Source organism: Macaca mulatta, chromosome 1, assembly GCF_049350105.2.
Source record: "Macaca mulatta isolate MMU2019108-1 chromosome 1, T2T-MMU8v2.0, whole genome shotgun sequence".
Lineage (NCBI taxonomy): Eukaryota > Metazoa > Chordata > Mammalia > Primates > Cercopithecidae > Macaca > Macaca mulatta.
This window is the reverse complement of record NC_133406.1, coordinates 69,766,601-69,784,013: the sequence shown is the minus strand read 5'-3', so window position 1 is coordinate 69,784,013 and position 17,413 is coordinate 69,766,601. Positions and strand designations below refer to the sequence as shown.

Genomic DNA, 17,413 nt, shown 5'->3' with positions numbered 1-17,413 from the left:
ATCTAGGTAGGTAAAGTAGTAACTTTGATAGGGGAAAGGGTAGAAACAATTACAGGTTCTTACCTCCCCACTGTAAAGAAGGTTAAGGAGATGAAAGAGGATAAGCACAAACCTACCTTTCTCAAACTTAGAAAAGGCAACTGACTTGAGGCTGCATTGATGACCTTTGCACGTTCCAATCAGCTCACCAGCTTTCACATCCCAAAATTTGGCTGTTTGATCACCTGCTGCTGTAACCTTTCAAAAATAAGGTAAGCACAATTTAACAAAGCAATCCCTTATCAGTATTTACCCAGATCCTAATGAAATAAAGTCACTTACAAGTTTAAGTTCACCAGGAACCCAGGCCAGGTCAAAGACGGCATTCCAGTGAGCCATCCATTCTAAACAAAGAAAATGGTAAATGTGAAATGTCTAAATTGTATTCTGTGGTAGCCATATTAATAGAAGTGTAAATGCCTGGAAAGCTGTAGTAGTAAAAAGATCAGCAGTCGATCATTAAGAGAAATACAAATCAAAACCACAGTGAGATATCATCTCACGCCAGTCAGAATGGCAATTATTTAAAAAGTCAAGAAACAACAGATGCTGGCAAGGCTGCAGAGAGACAGGAATAGTTTTACACTGTTGGTGGGAATATAAATTAATTCAACCATTGTGGAAGACAGTGTGGCGCTTCCTCAAAAGACCTAGAACCAGAAATACCATTTGACCCAGCAAACCCATTACTGGGTATATACCCAAAAGAATATAAATCATTTTATTATAAAGATACATGCATGCATATGTTCACTGCAGCACTATTCACAATAGCAAAGACATGGAATCAACCCAAATGCCCATCAATGATAGACTAGATAAAGAAAATTTGGTACATATACACCATGGAATGCAATGCAGCCATAAAAAGGAATGATATCATGTCTTTTGCAGGGACATGGATGGAGCTGGAAGTTATTATCCTCAGCAAACTAATGCATGAACAGAAAACGAAACACTGTATGTTCTCACTCATAAGTGGGAGCTGAACAACGAGCACACATGGACAACGAGCACACATGGACACAGGGAGGGGAACAACACACACTGGGGATTGTTGAGGGGGAGCACGGAGAGGGAGAACATCAGGAAAAATAGCTAATGCAGCCGGATGCGGTGGCTCACGACTGTAATCCCAGCACTTTGGGAGTCCGAGGCGGGCGGATCACGAGGTCAGGAGATCGAGACCATCCTGGCTAGCTCAGTGAAACCCCGTCTCTAATAAAAATACAAAAAATTAGCCGGGCGTGGTGGCAGGCACCTGTAGTCCCAGCTACTCGGGAGGCTGAGGCAGGAGAATGGCATGAACCCGGGAGGCGGAGCTTGCAGTGAGCCGAGATTGCACCACTGCACTCCAGCCTGGGTGACAGAGCAAGACTCTGTCTCAAAAAAAAAAAAAAAGCTAATGCATGCTGGGCTTAATAGCTAGGTGATGGGTTGATATGTGTAGCAAACCACCACGGCACACATTTACCTACGTAACAAACCTGCGTGTCCTGCACATGTACTCTGGAACTTAAAATAATAAAAACAAAGATGCACACATAAAAAATCAGTAGTCAGCACCCTTTGGCATGAGCAAAGATAATTTGTGGACTCATAGAAATTACACATTCCCTTAATTACCACATGAGAACTAACATCTGATGTCAAATTCCTTTCCATGAGTTCACTAGTTATATATTCTCTAAAATGGAATCTTTCTGAAACATATTCCAGTTCAAAAATCTTCATGATACTGGCTGGGCACAGTGGCTCACACCTGTAATCCCAGCACTTTGGGAGGCCGAGGCAGGCAGATCACTTGAGGCCAGGAGTTAACCAGCCTGGCTAACATGGTAAAACCCCATCTCTACCAAAAACAAACAAACAAACAAAAAACAAAAATAAAAAGAACTTCATGATGCTCTCTGAATGGAATGTAAAATACTTTAGTTTGACATTCAACATTTTGCATTCTTTAGTCTTTATCTTGGTTGCAAGCCTCATCTCTCACTGTTTTCGATATCTTATTCCAACCAAATTGGTCACTTCCTATTGTATTATATCCTATGCTTTTCCATCTCTAGACCTTTGCTAATGCTTTTCCCTTCACCTGGAGTACCCCCTTCCATTTCCACCGGTCTAAATACCATAGTCCAACTCAAATGCCCCATTCTTCATAAATTTTCCTAGCCTTCTTTTTTTTTTTTTTTTTTTTTTTGAGACAGAGTCTCGCTCTGTCACCCAGGCTGGAGTGCAGTGGCCCGATCTCAGCTCACTGCAAGCTCCGCCTCCCGGGTTCACGCCATTCTCCGGCCTCAGCCTCCCGAGTAGCTGGGACTACAGGCACCGCCACCTCACCCGCCTCGTTTTTTTTTGTTTGTTTGTTTGTTTTTGTATTTTTCAGTAGAGACGGGGTTTCACCACGTTAGCCAGGATGGTCTCGATCTCCTGACCTCGTGATCCGCCCGCCTTGGCCTCCCAAAATTTTCCTAGCCTTCTTTACTACATGAGAGTTTTCTCTTTGACACCAGTGTGTTTTCTTTCTACTTCTGTATAATTTATAGCCTTTGTTTTATTTATTTCAACACTTGACTTATAGGTTCCAAATTATCAGCTTCTTAAGGTTAGAAGAACTTTGCTTTATACCTGAAAAATGTTCGATCAATATAAATATTTTAAAGCAACACTTCTCTAACCACATTAAGTGTTAAAGATTCAACTTTTTGAAGGAATTGTTTTTAATCCTAAAATGTATTTTTCTTAACTTTGAGTAAAGGCATTGTCATAGTTAACAGTTATTGACAGATAGGTAGTCCACCATTCACATCTAACCTGGTCCCTAAAAAGACTTAATCAGAAGTTAACATAATCGGGAATGTGTTATATATACTTCAGATGTTTGTCCCTTCCCAAATCTCATGTTACAATTTAATCCTGAAAGTTGGAGGTGGGACTTAATGGAAGGCATTTGGGTCATGGGGGTGTATCCCTCATGAACAGATTAATGCCCTCCCTAAGAGGTGAACAGATGAGTGACTTCTTACTCTATTAGTTCCCTGGAGAGCTGATTGTTTAAAAAAGAGCTTGGTACTACCCCTTTCTCTTGCCATGTAACCTCTGTATTCATGGGCTCCTCTTTGCTTTCTGCCATGAGTTGGGGCAGACTGAGGCCTTCACCAGATGTCTAATCTTCTAGCCAGCAGAATCATGCACCAAATAAACCTTTTTTCTTTATAAACTACCCAGTCTCAGTTATTCCTTTGTAGCAACACAAGACAGACTAAAACAGAATGTGTTCAAATAATAATACACTTGAGGATCTGTAAAGTTTTTTAAATGTTAAAACAAAAATTGTAGACCTAGACTTACCTTTGAAGCACTTCTTTCTGAAAGTTTGTGATTCAGTGTTATACAATCGAACAAAGCCTTCTTCATTGGCAACTGCTAGTACATGTTCCATATTGGGAGCTAAAGCAGAAATAAAGAATAAAATATATGAAGAGTAACACAAATTTTTTTTTTTTTTTTAGACGGAGTCTGGCTCTGTCGCCCAGGCTGGACTGCAATGGCACGATTTGGCTCACTGCAACCTCCACCTCCTGGGTGCAAGTGATTCTCCTGCCTCAGCCTCCCAAGTAGCTGGGATTACAGGCATGCACCACCACACCCAGCTAATTTTGTATTTTTACCAGAGATGGGGTTTCACCATGTTAGTCAGGCTGGTTTTGAATACCTAACCTCAAGTGATCCACCTGCCTCAGCCTGCCAAAGTGCTGGGATTACAGGCATAAGCCACTGCGCCCAGCCACAAAACTTTTTAAGCTTCCTCAAAACCACCAAAATTTTCTTCACATAATCTCTTATTTAGAGAAGGGCTAAATCGAGGGTTGTACTTAAACAAAACAGGAGTGGTACTGGCCAATGGCAAACAAAAGCATATGATGATGTAGGCCGCCAGCAGGCTGAGTCTATTAGTTTTGTTGTTTTTTTTTTTAATCATATTTTTATTTACGTATTTTTACCACAATCATTGCTACGTAATAGTCTATTAGTTTTTATTTGTTTTTGAGACGCAGTCTCCCTCTGTCACCTAGGCTGGAATGCAGTGGCGTGATCTTGGCTCACTGCAACCTCCGACTCCCAGGTTCAAGCGATTCTCTTGCCTCAGCCTCCCCAGTAGCCGGGACTACAGGCGTGCACCACCACGCTCGGCTAATTTCTGTAAGGAGTTTATTAGTTTTAAATTTCCTTTTCACAACTTTTTCTCTCCTCTCAAAACTATTATGGGTGGAGACAAGTACTTCCATTTCTTTCTTTTTTCTTTTTTTGGAGATGAAGTCTCACTCTGTCACCCAGGCTGGAGTGCAATGGCACAATCTTGGCTCACAGCAACCTCTGCCTCTCAGGTTCAAGTGATTCTCTTGTCTCAGCCTCCCAGGTAGCTGAGATTACAGGCATGCGCCACTACGCCCAGCTAATTTTTTGCAATTTTAGTAGAGATGGGGTTTTACCATGTTGGCCAGGCTGGCCTCGAACTCCTGACCTCAAGTGATCTACCCGCCTTGGCCTCCCAAAGTTCTGGGATTACAAGTGTGAGCCACTGCACCCAGACCCGCCTTGGCCTCCTAAAGTGCTGGGATTTCAGGCATGAGCTACTGAGCTTGGCCAAAGTACTTCTATTTCTGTTCATATATTCCCCAGTGAGTCACAGAAAGATACATTCAACCAGATCAAAGGGTATGTATCTACTGGGTAAAACAGTTTTCATTGTAGCTGAACCTTTGCAACCATTTCCTTATATTGGTTTTTTAAAAATGGTGCTATAATAATCCTATGCTTTAGAAGAAATATAGTTATGCTAATGATGCATAGAGATTAAGAAAAGTCTATTTTATAAATCAAAAGACAACAGTTTTTACAAAAACTCTAACATCTACCTAGTTTACTTTTTGAAGTATATTTGCCCTGTAAATGTGAAATAGATCATTTCTGTCCAAGCCTTGCCTAGAGAGTAATTCTCTTACCAGAAGAGAAGGTACATCCAAAAGGAGGAACCGGGACTCCTGTTTCTCCATAAGAAGTGTGTTCATCATTACCACTGCATTGATAACCAGTCAGAAGGGATTGTAGAGGGTATTGTGAAGACCATCCTAAAACAAGACAATTCCTTATAGAATTCCAATAGAGCATCACATTTCAGCATTTTTAACAAATCCAGAGGTAAATATTTGTTCTTAAGAAACTTTAGATATTAACATAGATCCACTTACTATTAATATCTATGGAAGACACTGTTTCTGGTATTTCCTTAAAAGAGTCCTAAGGAAAAAATGAAAAAGCACTTCCAACTTCTGGGGAGGTATAGCTTTGGGCTTACTATCTAAAATGAAGACTCTCACTAGCACATTGAGATTAGAAGAAATAAGAGGCCTTTGCATATTAAGAAAGATCTTCCTCCTTCTCCTACCAAAGAGACAACCACAAAAGCATTCCATTAAAACTGTTATCCCTTTCTATTAAATTCTTATGCTGGAACATCATACAAAATCCAGTGGTCAAAGAGCCAAAGAAAATAATATATATCAATGCAACTACTATAGCCAGTAACATATTCACCAAATTTACTTTCTTTTTCCTTTACTGCTGAAATTGTAGGAATCTAAAATGTTAATAGCAACGCTTATAGTATCTTAAATGATATTAGAGAAATTGTAAAGTGAAGCATTATGTACCTACCCCTAGTAAACATTTAGTTAGCCCTGGCTAGTGGCAGTGGGTCAGGCAGTCTTTACAGGAGGTCTTGAAAGATGGGTAAATTTTCACTGAATTTAGAATAGAGAACAGGAAACTCAGGGTGGAAGAAAAGTTTATTCTGCTTGGGTCAGAGATCTAACGTGCACTATGGTCCTACATAGTAAGATATCTTCAGAGATTTGTTTTTATCATACTGATTTGTGGTCAAGACATTTTAAACATATAAAAGAAACATTCATTCAACAAGTAATTACTGAAAACCAAATGTTCAATAAGCATTGGAGGAATCACTGAGTTTACAATCTATTGAAAGCATAACAAACTCACATTTTAGGGTACTCTGAATTCTCACTTTTCATCAAAAGTACTATGTGGAGAATACATCCTAGCTTGACATAACCTCAGACAAATCTACATTTGGATGTTCATAGACATAACCTGAAGGAATCAATAGAAGGGCACCAAAAAATTTAATCCAAATTTAATAATTAGTTCTGGGGCCATCATGTCATAATTTCAACATCAGATATCATTGTAAAGGAGCTGTTAAAGACCACTAAAAGAATGCAATAGGCTGGGTGCGTTGGCTCATGCCTGTAATCCCAGCACTTTGGGAGGCCGAGGCGGGAGGATCACGAGGTCAGGAGATCAAGACCATCCTGGCTAATCCGTGAAACCCCGTCTCTACTAAAAATAAAAACAAAAACAAAAACAAAACAAAAAAAATTAGCCAGGCATGGTGGCAGGCGCCTGTAGTCCCAGTTACTCAGGAGGCTGAGGCAGGAGAATGGCGTGAACCCAGGAGGCAGAGCTTGCAGTGAGTCGAGACTGCGCCACTGCACTCCAGCCTGGGCGACAGAGCAACACTCCGTCTCCAAAAAAAAAAAAAAAAAAAAGAATGCAATAGTTACGTTGAGTTCACAAGTATTAACCTACAGAATAAGTGTGTAGAAACAACAAAAGCCTCTGTTCAAAGGTTATGTAAATATACATGTTTTGGAATTAAAAAAAAATCAACTGCAAAATGCAAACTCAAAAGGGACTTTTGAACAACTTGGTTGAAATGAAGATGATACACTCCAAAAAACCTGCAATTTTTTACAATTAAACAATGACTTTAACTCTGCGTCTCTGCCTACAATTAACATCCAAACACCAATGAATGGTGAGTGATTGGTCCTTGCCTACTCCTCTACTTATGCAATCCCTGCAATACACACTTCACTGATGAACCACCCTAAGCTACTTTTGGATCCTTATTGTGTTATGAACATGAAACTGTAATGCTTACCTCCACAACACATTTGGAAAAAGCTATTATTTCCTCATTGTACAACTTAAGCCCCTAGAGTTACATGCACATATTCCAAGTAGTATACAAGAACATGAGAGTTTTCAGAGACTAAATTTCCAGATACAGTAGTCATCCCCATCTGTGGTTTTGCTTTTTGTGGTTTCAGTTGCCTATGGTCAACGATAGTCTGAAACTATTGCATTGAAAATTCCGGAAATAAAGAATTCATAAGTTTTAAATTGTGTGCCATTTTGAGTAGCAAGAAAATTTCACACTGTCCTACTCTGACCTGTCCAGGGTTATGAATCATCTGTGTCCAGAGTATCCGTGCCATATATGTTACCTGCTCTTTAGTCACTTCGCTGCTTTGTCTGTTACATAGTTGGAAGGTCAGTAGTAGCCTAATGTTATATCACAGTGCCTGCCTACATCATTCATCTCACTTCATCTCATCATGTTGTAGATATTATATCATCTCACATCATCACGAGAAGAGCAAGTATAGTACAATGATATATTCCGAGAGGCCACCTTCACATAACTTTTATTATAGAATATCGTTATAAATGTTCTGTTATTATTAGTTATTGTTAATCTCTTACTGTACCTAATTAAACTTAATCATAGGTATGTGTCTGTATAGTAAAAAACACAGCATACATAGGGTTGGGTCTTGGAACATATCCTTCAAGGATAAGGAGGTACTATTGTACTCAACTACGATATACAGTCATATGTCATGTAATGGCATTTTGGCCAAAGACAAACCGCATACACAATGGTAGTCTTATAAGATTATAATGAAGCCTAAAAATTCCTATTGTGTCTTAGTTTTTAACAAAAGGTTCGAAAAGTTAAGAAGAAAAAAGAAAAAAATTTAAAATAAAAAAACTTATAGAATAAGAATATGAAGAAATAAAATATTTTGCACAATTATACAATGTGTCTGTGCTTTATGCTGTTACCACAAGGGTCAAGAAGTTAAAAAATTTAAGATGTTTGTAAGTTTAAAAGTTACAGTAAGCTGGCCGGGCGCGGTGGCTCACGCCTGTAATCCCAGCACTTTGGGAGGCCGAGGCGGGCGGATCACAAGGTCAGGAGATCAAGACCACGGTGAAACCCCGTCTCTACTAAAAATTACAAAAAATTAGCCGGGCGCGGTTGTGGGCGCCTGTAGTCCCAGCTACTCGGGAGGCTGAGGCAGGAGAATGGCGTGAACCCGGGAGGCGGAGCTTGCAGTGAGCCGAGATCACGCCACTGCACTCCAGCCTGGGCTGGGCAACAGAGCAAGACTCCGTCTCAAAAAAAAAAAAAAGTTACAGTAAGCTAAGCCTAAGGTTAATTTATTATTCAAGAAAGTATTTTTTAATCAATTTAATGCAGCCTAAGTATAGAGTGTTTATAATGTTTACAGTAGCATAATGTCCCAGGTCTTCACACTGACTGACCACTCACTCATCGATTCACTCACAATAACCCCGAGTCCTGCAAGCTCCCATTCATAGTAAGCACCCTCCACAGGTGTACCATTTTTTATCTTTTATATCCTATTTTTACTGAACCTTTTCTATGTTTAGATACACAAACACTTACCATTGTGTTACAGTTGCCTACAGTATTCAACACAGTAATATGCTGTACAGGTTTATAGCCTAGGAAAAATACACAGCTTAGGTGTGTAGTAGGTTACACTATCTAGCTTTAAGTATACTCTGTGATGTTTGCACAATGATAAAATCACCTAATGATCCATTTCTCAAAATGTTATCTCCATTTATAAGCAATTGGATACTATATATGCATTTCTAAAACTCACCTGTCTGAAAAACCTGATGTCTCTGAGAAGGTTGAGGTATCACTTTTTTCCTTTCCCTTCATTACTTCCTTTCTTCCACTTTATAAAAGAAAGGCATTCCTGTGCCCCAATCTTAAACCTTGCATTGATCCAAAGAATAAAAACTTTTGGGTATCAAATATTTTTAAATAAAAACAAATAAACTTTTGGAACCTTAACAGATAAATAATTCCTTCAATAAAGGAATCATAAACACCCAAATTCATCTCTTTAAAAGATGTACTTCCAACAAAATTTTACTTTTGGTTAATAATTACCAAAATTGGTAATCTATATTGTTTTAAACAATCATATAGTACTAATAATTGAATTGAAAATTCAATCCATAAAGAAGTTTTAACACTCAGAGGCTTATGACAGAAAACAGCAATTTAAATTATCTTTTGACACAGAGGGGTATGACAAGAGTGATCAGTAAAAGAGCTTTTCAAGCATAAAATTAAATTACTGTGGGAGAAATGAAATGGAAATAAATTCAAGAGGAAAAAGCAGCTATATGGAATTTCTAGCAGTTAAAGAGTTTGTTCGTATGTTTCTAAAAAATGGATGACGTGATTATCAAATCACTACAGTATTTACATTATATTAGATACACTTAAAAGAGTGATATAGCATTTTTATTTATTCCCAATATGGTCAGAAATTATATTCTTTGCATTTGTTTAAATTTGTGATAAAAACTTTTAGATATCAATTTGAAAATACACAGAAGAGTCGTCAGATTTCCATTTTAGAAGGATCATGAGCAGCAATGTGGAGAATAAAGTGAAGACAGACAAACTAGGAGGCCATTTGGGAGACTTCTTACAATCCAGACAAGAAGGCATTAGGGCCCAACCTAGGGAAATGGAATGGTAAAAATAGAACACATCCAGGATACAGTAAAGATGCATAATCACAGAGATTTTAACGAAATGTTTTGAATGTGTAACTATGAGGAAGATGAGGAAGTCTTTAATTGACTCAGGTTTCTGGCTGGGAAAACTGGTTTAAATAATGAGGCCACTCCCTAAAATTGGTAATATAGCAGGTTTGGGGGAGAAGTTGAGTTCAGTTTTGGGTATTTGAGTTTGAGATGCTTGTGGGATTGACAGTCTGCGTGATAATCAACCCACACAGCTTTTACAGAAATGAATCTCAGGTACATGAAGTCTTCCAATAACATCATTTTGTACAATGTCATTTCCTCATACTGTTCATGAGAAAAAAAATCAATTCCTGTTTGAGGCCACTGGCTGGGTGGAGTTTGTACATGTTCTCCCCATGTTCACAGAGGTTTTCTCCAGGTACTCTCGTTTCCTCCCACATGCCAAAGATGGGTATGTTAGATTCACTGGCATGTCTACATGGTCCCAATAGACAATGGGTGTGTGTGAGTGCTTCCTGTGATGAAATAGCATCCGGTCTAGAGCTGGTTTCCACCTTGTACCATGAGCTGCCAGGATAGGCTCCGGGCACCCACAGTCCTGAGCTGGAATAAGTGTGTCAGAAAATGAATGAATACAAATAATTATATAATAAAAATGGTAAACTTTACAATAATCATACAAATGAATGACAAACGATTTGGTATGAAAGGGCTCAGTGAGCTGCCATATTTGTGATTGTTTTTGAACTGGGTGGTTGTAGGAGGTGCTCCAATTTTCAGTTTGCAAACATTTATTCCTTGATTTAGCCCACCACTACTATGACCGAGGTCACTCACTGATACGCCAAACTTGGGTAAATAATTATCTCACTTGTTTTTATTAATCTTTCTCAAATGTATGTATAGCACACAATTATTTCAACATTTAATATTAAAAGTGTTTTGGGTCTTTATTTAGAAGTTCAGTGGTGTTTGTATGACCAAAATATGCCACTGGAACTTAATTCTTGTTTATATCAAGTAGCCTATGGTAGAGTTGGTTTAGTTATACATTGTTTTCCCTAAAGTCACAGTTTCCAAGAGCCTATCTAGACATTAAGTGAGAACTTACCATATAAGAAATAGAAAGTTGTATGTACATAGAAGTGGAAGAAGCCCTGGTTATGGCTGTGATCATCCAAAGAAGTAGGAAGAAGAAGAAAAGGGGCCAAGGAGGGAACACCAACACTGAAGAGGAAAGGAGATGATTCTATAGATTTCAGTGGGTAACATATAATAGTGAATGAATTTCAGTGTCTATTGTGTAACAACGAATGAGTACTCGTGAACAGGAAAGAGGGAAGGGAAAGGTAAACACATGGAGAATTAGGAGAAAATCTGTCACAAAACAGTCTGAACAGCTCCCCCAGGACACACATATAGTAAGGTGTGGAGGTATAATAAAACCCAGGTAGCACTGTGCATAGTCACTCTTAAACAGAGGACAGAGAAGTAAGTCAAACAAAGTCCCAGAAGAGAAAGAGGAGCATTTAGAGTATAATTACAAAGATTATCTATGAGGGAAAGAAATAAGAATGGTATAAAGTTTCAGATTGCTAGCAGGAAGTTGAGGGACTACTTCTCAGTCTCTTTCTCAATATCATTTTCCTAGACTCATCCCTGAACATAAAAATTCCCTTCTCAGGTTCCTTTTCCACATGGTTTCAAGAGGAAAAAGAACCTCTGGCTATAGTCGATGTTCACATGAGTGAGATTTTATTTCTGTCCAAGGTTAGTCTGCCTACTTACCTTCCTTATCAGAAACTTACCAAAAAGTTTAAGTTGATGACACCCAAACCTAGCCTCAAATCTCTTATTGCCAATGTTTTAGCGTAAGAAAGTTAGATTTCTACATATTAACATGGGAATACGTTCAACTTATACCATTAAAGTGAAAAAACAGGACATTTTGATCCCATTTCTGAAAATAATAGATATTACCTCTAGCGTCGAAAACATCTGGAATAATATACTTCAATCTATTAACAGGGGTCATCTCTGGCGGATGTGGTTACAAGCATCTTTCACTCTAAATGTTTATGACCATGTAGTAAACGGGGAAAAAAAGATTTTGATCCTGTTAGAAGCAGATATCCTGTCTTCTCTGCTTGACTGAGTTCCTTAACAGTGGGTCATATTCACTGGTATATACCCATAGCAAATAGCTGGGCTCACTAAGATTCTACAACAAACGAATGAATAAATCAATGAGTATGAGTTTTGACCATCTCAAATAACTGTTGAGAGAAACATATACACACAAATGCATGCATTTTCCCGTTAACGCGCAATGGAGATGTAAGCTGTAAGAGGCCTTGGAAGGCAGTTATTTCGACGTCCATGCCTACGTTACGATTTTAAAAGCCCGATTACGATTACAAGTGTTCCGAGGAGATGAAAGCACAGCTTTCTTCAGTAGTCCCAGCTAACACTAATTTACCCTTGCCATGGGAGAACTCAGAAGCTGAGTTCAGAATTGGAGTCGGCCCTGGTCGGAGGTGGCGTGTGTTTCGGGGTAGATGAATCCCGCCAGCCCCGAGCAGCGGTTGGGACCGTTACTCACCATTTCTCAGGACGCCAAGCTGGGGCTGGCGAAGCACCGAATTGAAGAGCATCAGGGCCGGAGGAAAAGGCTCAGCTGAGAGAAAAGTCGTAGAAATGCCTCCAAGTTCAGCAAAAATCGCAGCTTGCGCCTCTCACAACACAAATCGTTATCGCCTCCAACTCCCGCCACTGTAAGCCCCGGCCGCCAAACTCCGCGCCAAACTGACGTCACGCTCTCTGATTGGCTTCCGAGCGACGTCCGGGCGCCTCAGAGTCATTTCCCCCTTCGGATCCCCGCCTCCTTTTCTCCCAGCCGCGGGAACCTGGAGTCCAAGAGCTCCTTGAGCGCCTGCGCAGAGGGCAGCAGAGGCGACTGCGAACCGCGGGGTGACCAGGGCGCATGCGTAACAGGGCTTGACAGCGCGCGGAGGAAAATCCAACAAGAAGGCGGCGGGAGAAGATGGCGGTTCTGGGGTAGAGTTTGCAATCTTTCTGACTAGGCTAGTCGAGTAACTATTCGGGTCATGGCGTCAAACTCAACTAAGTCTTTCCTGGCAGATGCCGGCTATGGCGAACAGGAACTGGATGCCAACTCTGCCCTTATGGAGTTGGACAAAGGTATTCGAAAGAGCGGGCTGAATGGGTGAAACGGGCGTGGGGGGAAGTGGCGCCACCACGTGGTGGTAGCTTCAGAGGACGGGTAGGCGCATGCGCCTATCTTCGCTGGGCGGGGAGTGCCTGTGCTTTTGCTGGGGCGTGGGCTTTGACCCCTTCGGGAGGTTGCGGGAAATTTGCAGGATTGTTTGGCCTTACACCGGCTAAACAAGTGGCGAGCTCTAGTGAGAGGCCCGTTTTGACCACTTGAGGGAACAGCCCCCTATTTTCTAAGCAGTGGACAGTGGCTGGTTTCTAAGAAACACTACAAAGAAATTCTGAAATTGGTTTTCAGTCTGTTCATTTGAGACCAGGTCACCATGAAATGTGCTGAATAGTTGTCTTGCACCGACTTGACAGCGATTCATTTGATTTCCGTAGCTCTGTTACCTGCGGGTTACAAGGCAGGCTAACCATGGCCGAGACCATGCAAAAAGCCCTGCTCATTCTCTGCGGACAAGTTCCAGGAGTTCTGTTTCCTTGCTTACAGGGAGCAGTTTGGTGTAGAAGGAGCTTTGGGGTTGCACTGAGTTAAATTTCAGTGCCGCTAATTTTATGATTAATTTCATCTAGCCTCGGTTTGTCGTCTACCAAGTGGGTACAGTACCATTGAGCTGGCAGAATTGTTGTATTAAGTGACTTAATGGTATGCGAAAGAAGCATTTAGTAAATGCTGAAGAGATATAGATATGGATTTGGGACGCAAGGTCGGAAATTTGTCAGTAAAGAACTCGACTGGTGATATGAAACCTGTTTCATATTAAGGATTTTTATTGTACGGGAAACATTTCGGCAGCTGGTATACAATTAAATCTTGATTAATCGTAGCCAATATATAATGTTGGAGAACAGGACTAGAACTCAGAAGGATCTCTGTTTAAGTCCCCTTTGAGCCACTTCCCAGTTTTCTGAGTTGGATATGTCTATTAACGTTTTTGGGACTCTTTTTCCGTTTATTTTTTAAACTGTGAATATTTTTAGTGGGTTAGTCTAAATAAGAGTTTCTCAGGCTCTTATAAAAGCTTTTACCTCCTGATAAACACAAAAATTTCACAACCCGCAATGGGATATTCCTTTGGTTGAGTCTCAATATCTTTAGTGCACTCCCATCAACCAAGAAAATGATGTTGAACTTTTCTTTCTCTTACCAAATCTATAGGGTTTTTCTCCTCTGAAAAATAAAATTGTAATATTAAATATGTTTTTCTTTTCTTTTCTTTTTTTTTGGAGACGGAGTCTTGCTCTGTTGCCCAGGCTAGAGTGCAGTGGCGCGATCTCGGCTCACTGCAACCTCTGCTTCCCGGGTTCAAGCGATTCTCCTGCCTCAGCCTCCCGAGTAGCTGGGATTACAGGTGCCCACCACCACGCCCGCCTAATTTTTGTATTTTTAGTAGAGACGGAGTTTCACCATGTTGGCCGGGCTGGTCTCCAACTCCTGACCTCAGGTGATCCATCCGCCTCGGCCTTCCAAAGTGCTGGGATTACAGGCATGAGCCACTGCGCCCGGCCTTAAATGTGTTTTTCAAACACTTTCCTCCTCATTCTGATACATCTCTTTCTTATCCCTACCAGTTCTAAGGACATTTTCTATCATGCTGGTCCAGCTGAGCTTGTACCATGCTGACAGTAGGATAGTGGTTGTGGAACAGTGATCAAGATGGGGCACTGAAGAGGAGTCTAGAATTGTTTAATTCCTCAAATTTTACAGTTGTAAGAAAAAAGCCACAATTTTCCTTTTTAAAGAAAAGTTGAAATGAAAATATTTTATATCTGCAAGAAAGAAATCAGGTGTCAATCTTAGACACAGAGTAAGTGATCATTTTCACTCCTCCCAGCAATGCCCGGCGTATTTTACAGATGAATCTCAGGCTTAGAAAGATGACTTGTTCTTTTTCATCTCACCTATAGTATCTTTTAAAGCTGTTAGGAAATTAAGTTATAGAAATAGCCAGTTTCATGTAGCATATAGTTGAGTATTTTAAATATTGAGTCATTTCATCTTGTACCTGTTAAAGTACTTCTGTTTTGTGAGCTAAAGGTCAGAAGGCTACAAGTTACAACTCTTTTTTCGTTCCCAAACTCCAAGGAATGCTGTTTCTGAAATATCTCCCCCACCTCAGCACAGACACTCAGACACATGACTTATTTGATCAGGCTTTGTACTAGGAACATGGCAGTTAATGAAACAAAACAAAACTCCTGCCCTTATAGAGCTTACATTCTAGACAGCAGATGCAGACACTCAGCAAATACAGCGAACACGTGACAGTTAATGATACATATTCTAAAGGAAAGTGAAGCAATGAAGGGGACTGGAGAAAACTGATCAGGGGCTGGAGTTGATTTCTTATTTTATGAAGGATAGGCAAGAAAGACCTCCTCAATCAAGTGGAGGAACAGCAAGTGCAAAGGCCCTGAGGTAGAAGCCTCCTATGCATGCAGTTATCTGGAGCAAAGTAATAGACAATGAGTATAGAAAGATAACCAGAGTTGGTTGGGCGCGGGTGGCTCACACCTGTAATCCTAGCACTTTGGGAGGCCGAGTTGGGTGGATCATGAAGTCAGGAGATCGAGATCATCCTGGCTAACATGGTGAAACCCCGTCTCTACTAAACAAAATACAAAAAATTAGCCGGGCATGGTGGCGGGCGCCTGTAGTTCCAGCTACTGGGGAGGCTGAGGCAGGAGAATGTCGTGAACCTGGGAGGCGGAGCTTCCAGTAAGCCGAGATCACACCACTGCACTCCAGCCTGGGCAACAGAACAAGACTCTGTCTCAAAAAAAAAAAAAAAAAAAGAAAGAAAGATAACCAGAGTCCAGTTCAGGTAGGGCCATGCAAGCCATCAAAAGGACTGGCTTTCATTCTGAGTGAGATAGGAAACCATGGAGGATTTTCAGCAGGTGTGTGACATGATCTGACTTTCCTTTGGAAAGTATCAGTCTGGCTAGTGTGTGGAGAATAGACTGAAGTGGAGAGGGTCAGGGACCCAAGTAGGGAGACCAATGAGAAGGCAACTATAACAATCCAGGGAAAAGAATATAGTGGCTTGGACCAAGGTGGTGACACTGAAAATGTGTGAAGTGCAGAGATTCTGGATATACTTTCAAGGTAGAGCCAACAAGATTTGCTAATGGATTAGATGAGGATATAAGAGTAAGTGGTCAAGAAAATTTAGAGGTTTTTGGTCTGAGCTACTGGGAGGATGTATGTATGTTTAGTGAAATCAAATCAGTTTGTGATATGTTAAATTTGAGATGTCTCTTAGACATTCAAATGGAGATGAGTAGACAGACATAAGATATAACCTTTGAATGCTATTTTAAATAAATATTTTGTGGCACTGGTGTTGCTAGAAACACACTCGGGAAATGCTGCCATTCATAACCTGTTATATATTTATAACCTATTGTACTTTATTCTGAGCCTTTTGAGCAAGCATTGGCAGTAAGCTGATTGTTTCTGATCTCTATAGGAATAAGTGGATACTATTTTGAAGCTGACTCAATTCCATTACTTTAGGATGTAGTTAGTAACAGGAAAATCATCGTCCATATGATAGCCATTCATTTACTCAACAGATATTTACTGACCACCTGCATTGTCTCAGGCTCTGTACTCAGACTAGGGGCTATATTGGCAAACAAGACATCTTTAAGGAGCTAGCTTGCATACAAATATAAGGAGACAGACAATGCTAGATCAAATGTGGCGCTGTTAGGACAAGAAGTTGGATTTTGTGCAGAGTGCAATGGGAAGGCATTGAAAGTTGTAGGCTGATGGCCATGCTGACTGAGCTTCTGTAAGACTGAGCATACACAAGCAGAGTTAAGTGTTATAATCAAATACATTACAGCTTATGTTTATCTGACACATTTCATGATATAATCATTACTATACGTAATTGGCAATATAAAGAATGCGTCTCACAAAAATTAGTGTAACTTTTTCACTAATATAATTTCTTAGTCTAAACATTTTTAGATCAGCTGATGGGAGGTTATCCTGATGATTTGGGAAAACTTATGCAAGATCTCTTTCCACCTGGGAAAAGAGGAGTCTCTTAAATGACATTATTCAGCCTATCTGCCTTCCGCAGTGTTGACCTTGGAAAGGATGAGGTGAAAGCAATGGGGAAGAGAGCAGTGACTCATTCCTTTTCTTGCAGCTGATGCAATGGGAAGGGAGGAAATATAGAGGGTAGATTTGTTACTAGAGGTGCTGGTGAACGTAATGCTGTGTGAAAAAGCTTGATGGTGTGCTTAATGAAAAATTTAGTTATGAAATAGAGAAATGATGTGAATCAGGAAGCTATCTCTACACTAATTCCCCCTTAGACGCTGTCACCTCACCTATATTCCAAAATACCTGAATTCTCAGACC

At 40.3% G+C, this 17,413-nt stretch overlaps 2 protein-coding genes across 6 annotated transcripts in view; one reads left to right on the top strand and one right to left on the bottom strand.

Annotated features, from left to right (window-relative positions):
- The window catches only part of DTL (denticleless E3 ubiquitin protein ligase homolog), an 89,354-nt gene that overhangs the window by 55,809 nt on the left and 16,132 nt on the right, over positions 1 to 17,413 (bottom strand). For 2 of the 4 annotated variants that reach the window (XM_077991800.1, XM_077991819.1), the window contains exons 2-5: positions 5,049 to 5,174; positions 3,394 to 3,492; positions 322 to 383; positions 117 to 237 (exon numbers count right to left, since the gene is read on the bottom strand). In XM_077991800.1, the coding sequence (XP_077847926.1) occupies positions 117 to 237; positions 322 to 383; positions 3,394 to 3,484 (274 nt within the window). In that variant the 5' untranslated portion in view covers positions 3,485 to 3,492; positions 5,049 to 5,174. 4 annotated transcript variants of the gene reach the window in all.
- INTS7 (integrator complex subunit 7) overlaps positions 12,777 to 17,413 on the top strand; it is a 94,747-nt gene continuing 90,110 nt past the window's right edge. Inside the window, exons 1-2 of one of the 2 annotated variants that reach the window (XM_015117294.3) lie at positions 12,777 to 12,852; positions 12,937 to 12,996. In XM_015117294.3, the coding sequence (XP_014972780.3) occupies positions 12,981 to 12,996 (16 nt within the window). In that variant the 5' untranslated portion in view covers positions 12,777 to 12,852; positions 12,937 to 12,980. Of the gene's footprint in view, positions 12,997 to 17,413 lie in introns of both variants that reach the window. The other variant, XM_015117288.3, reaches the window with a different exon arrangement.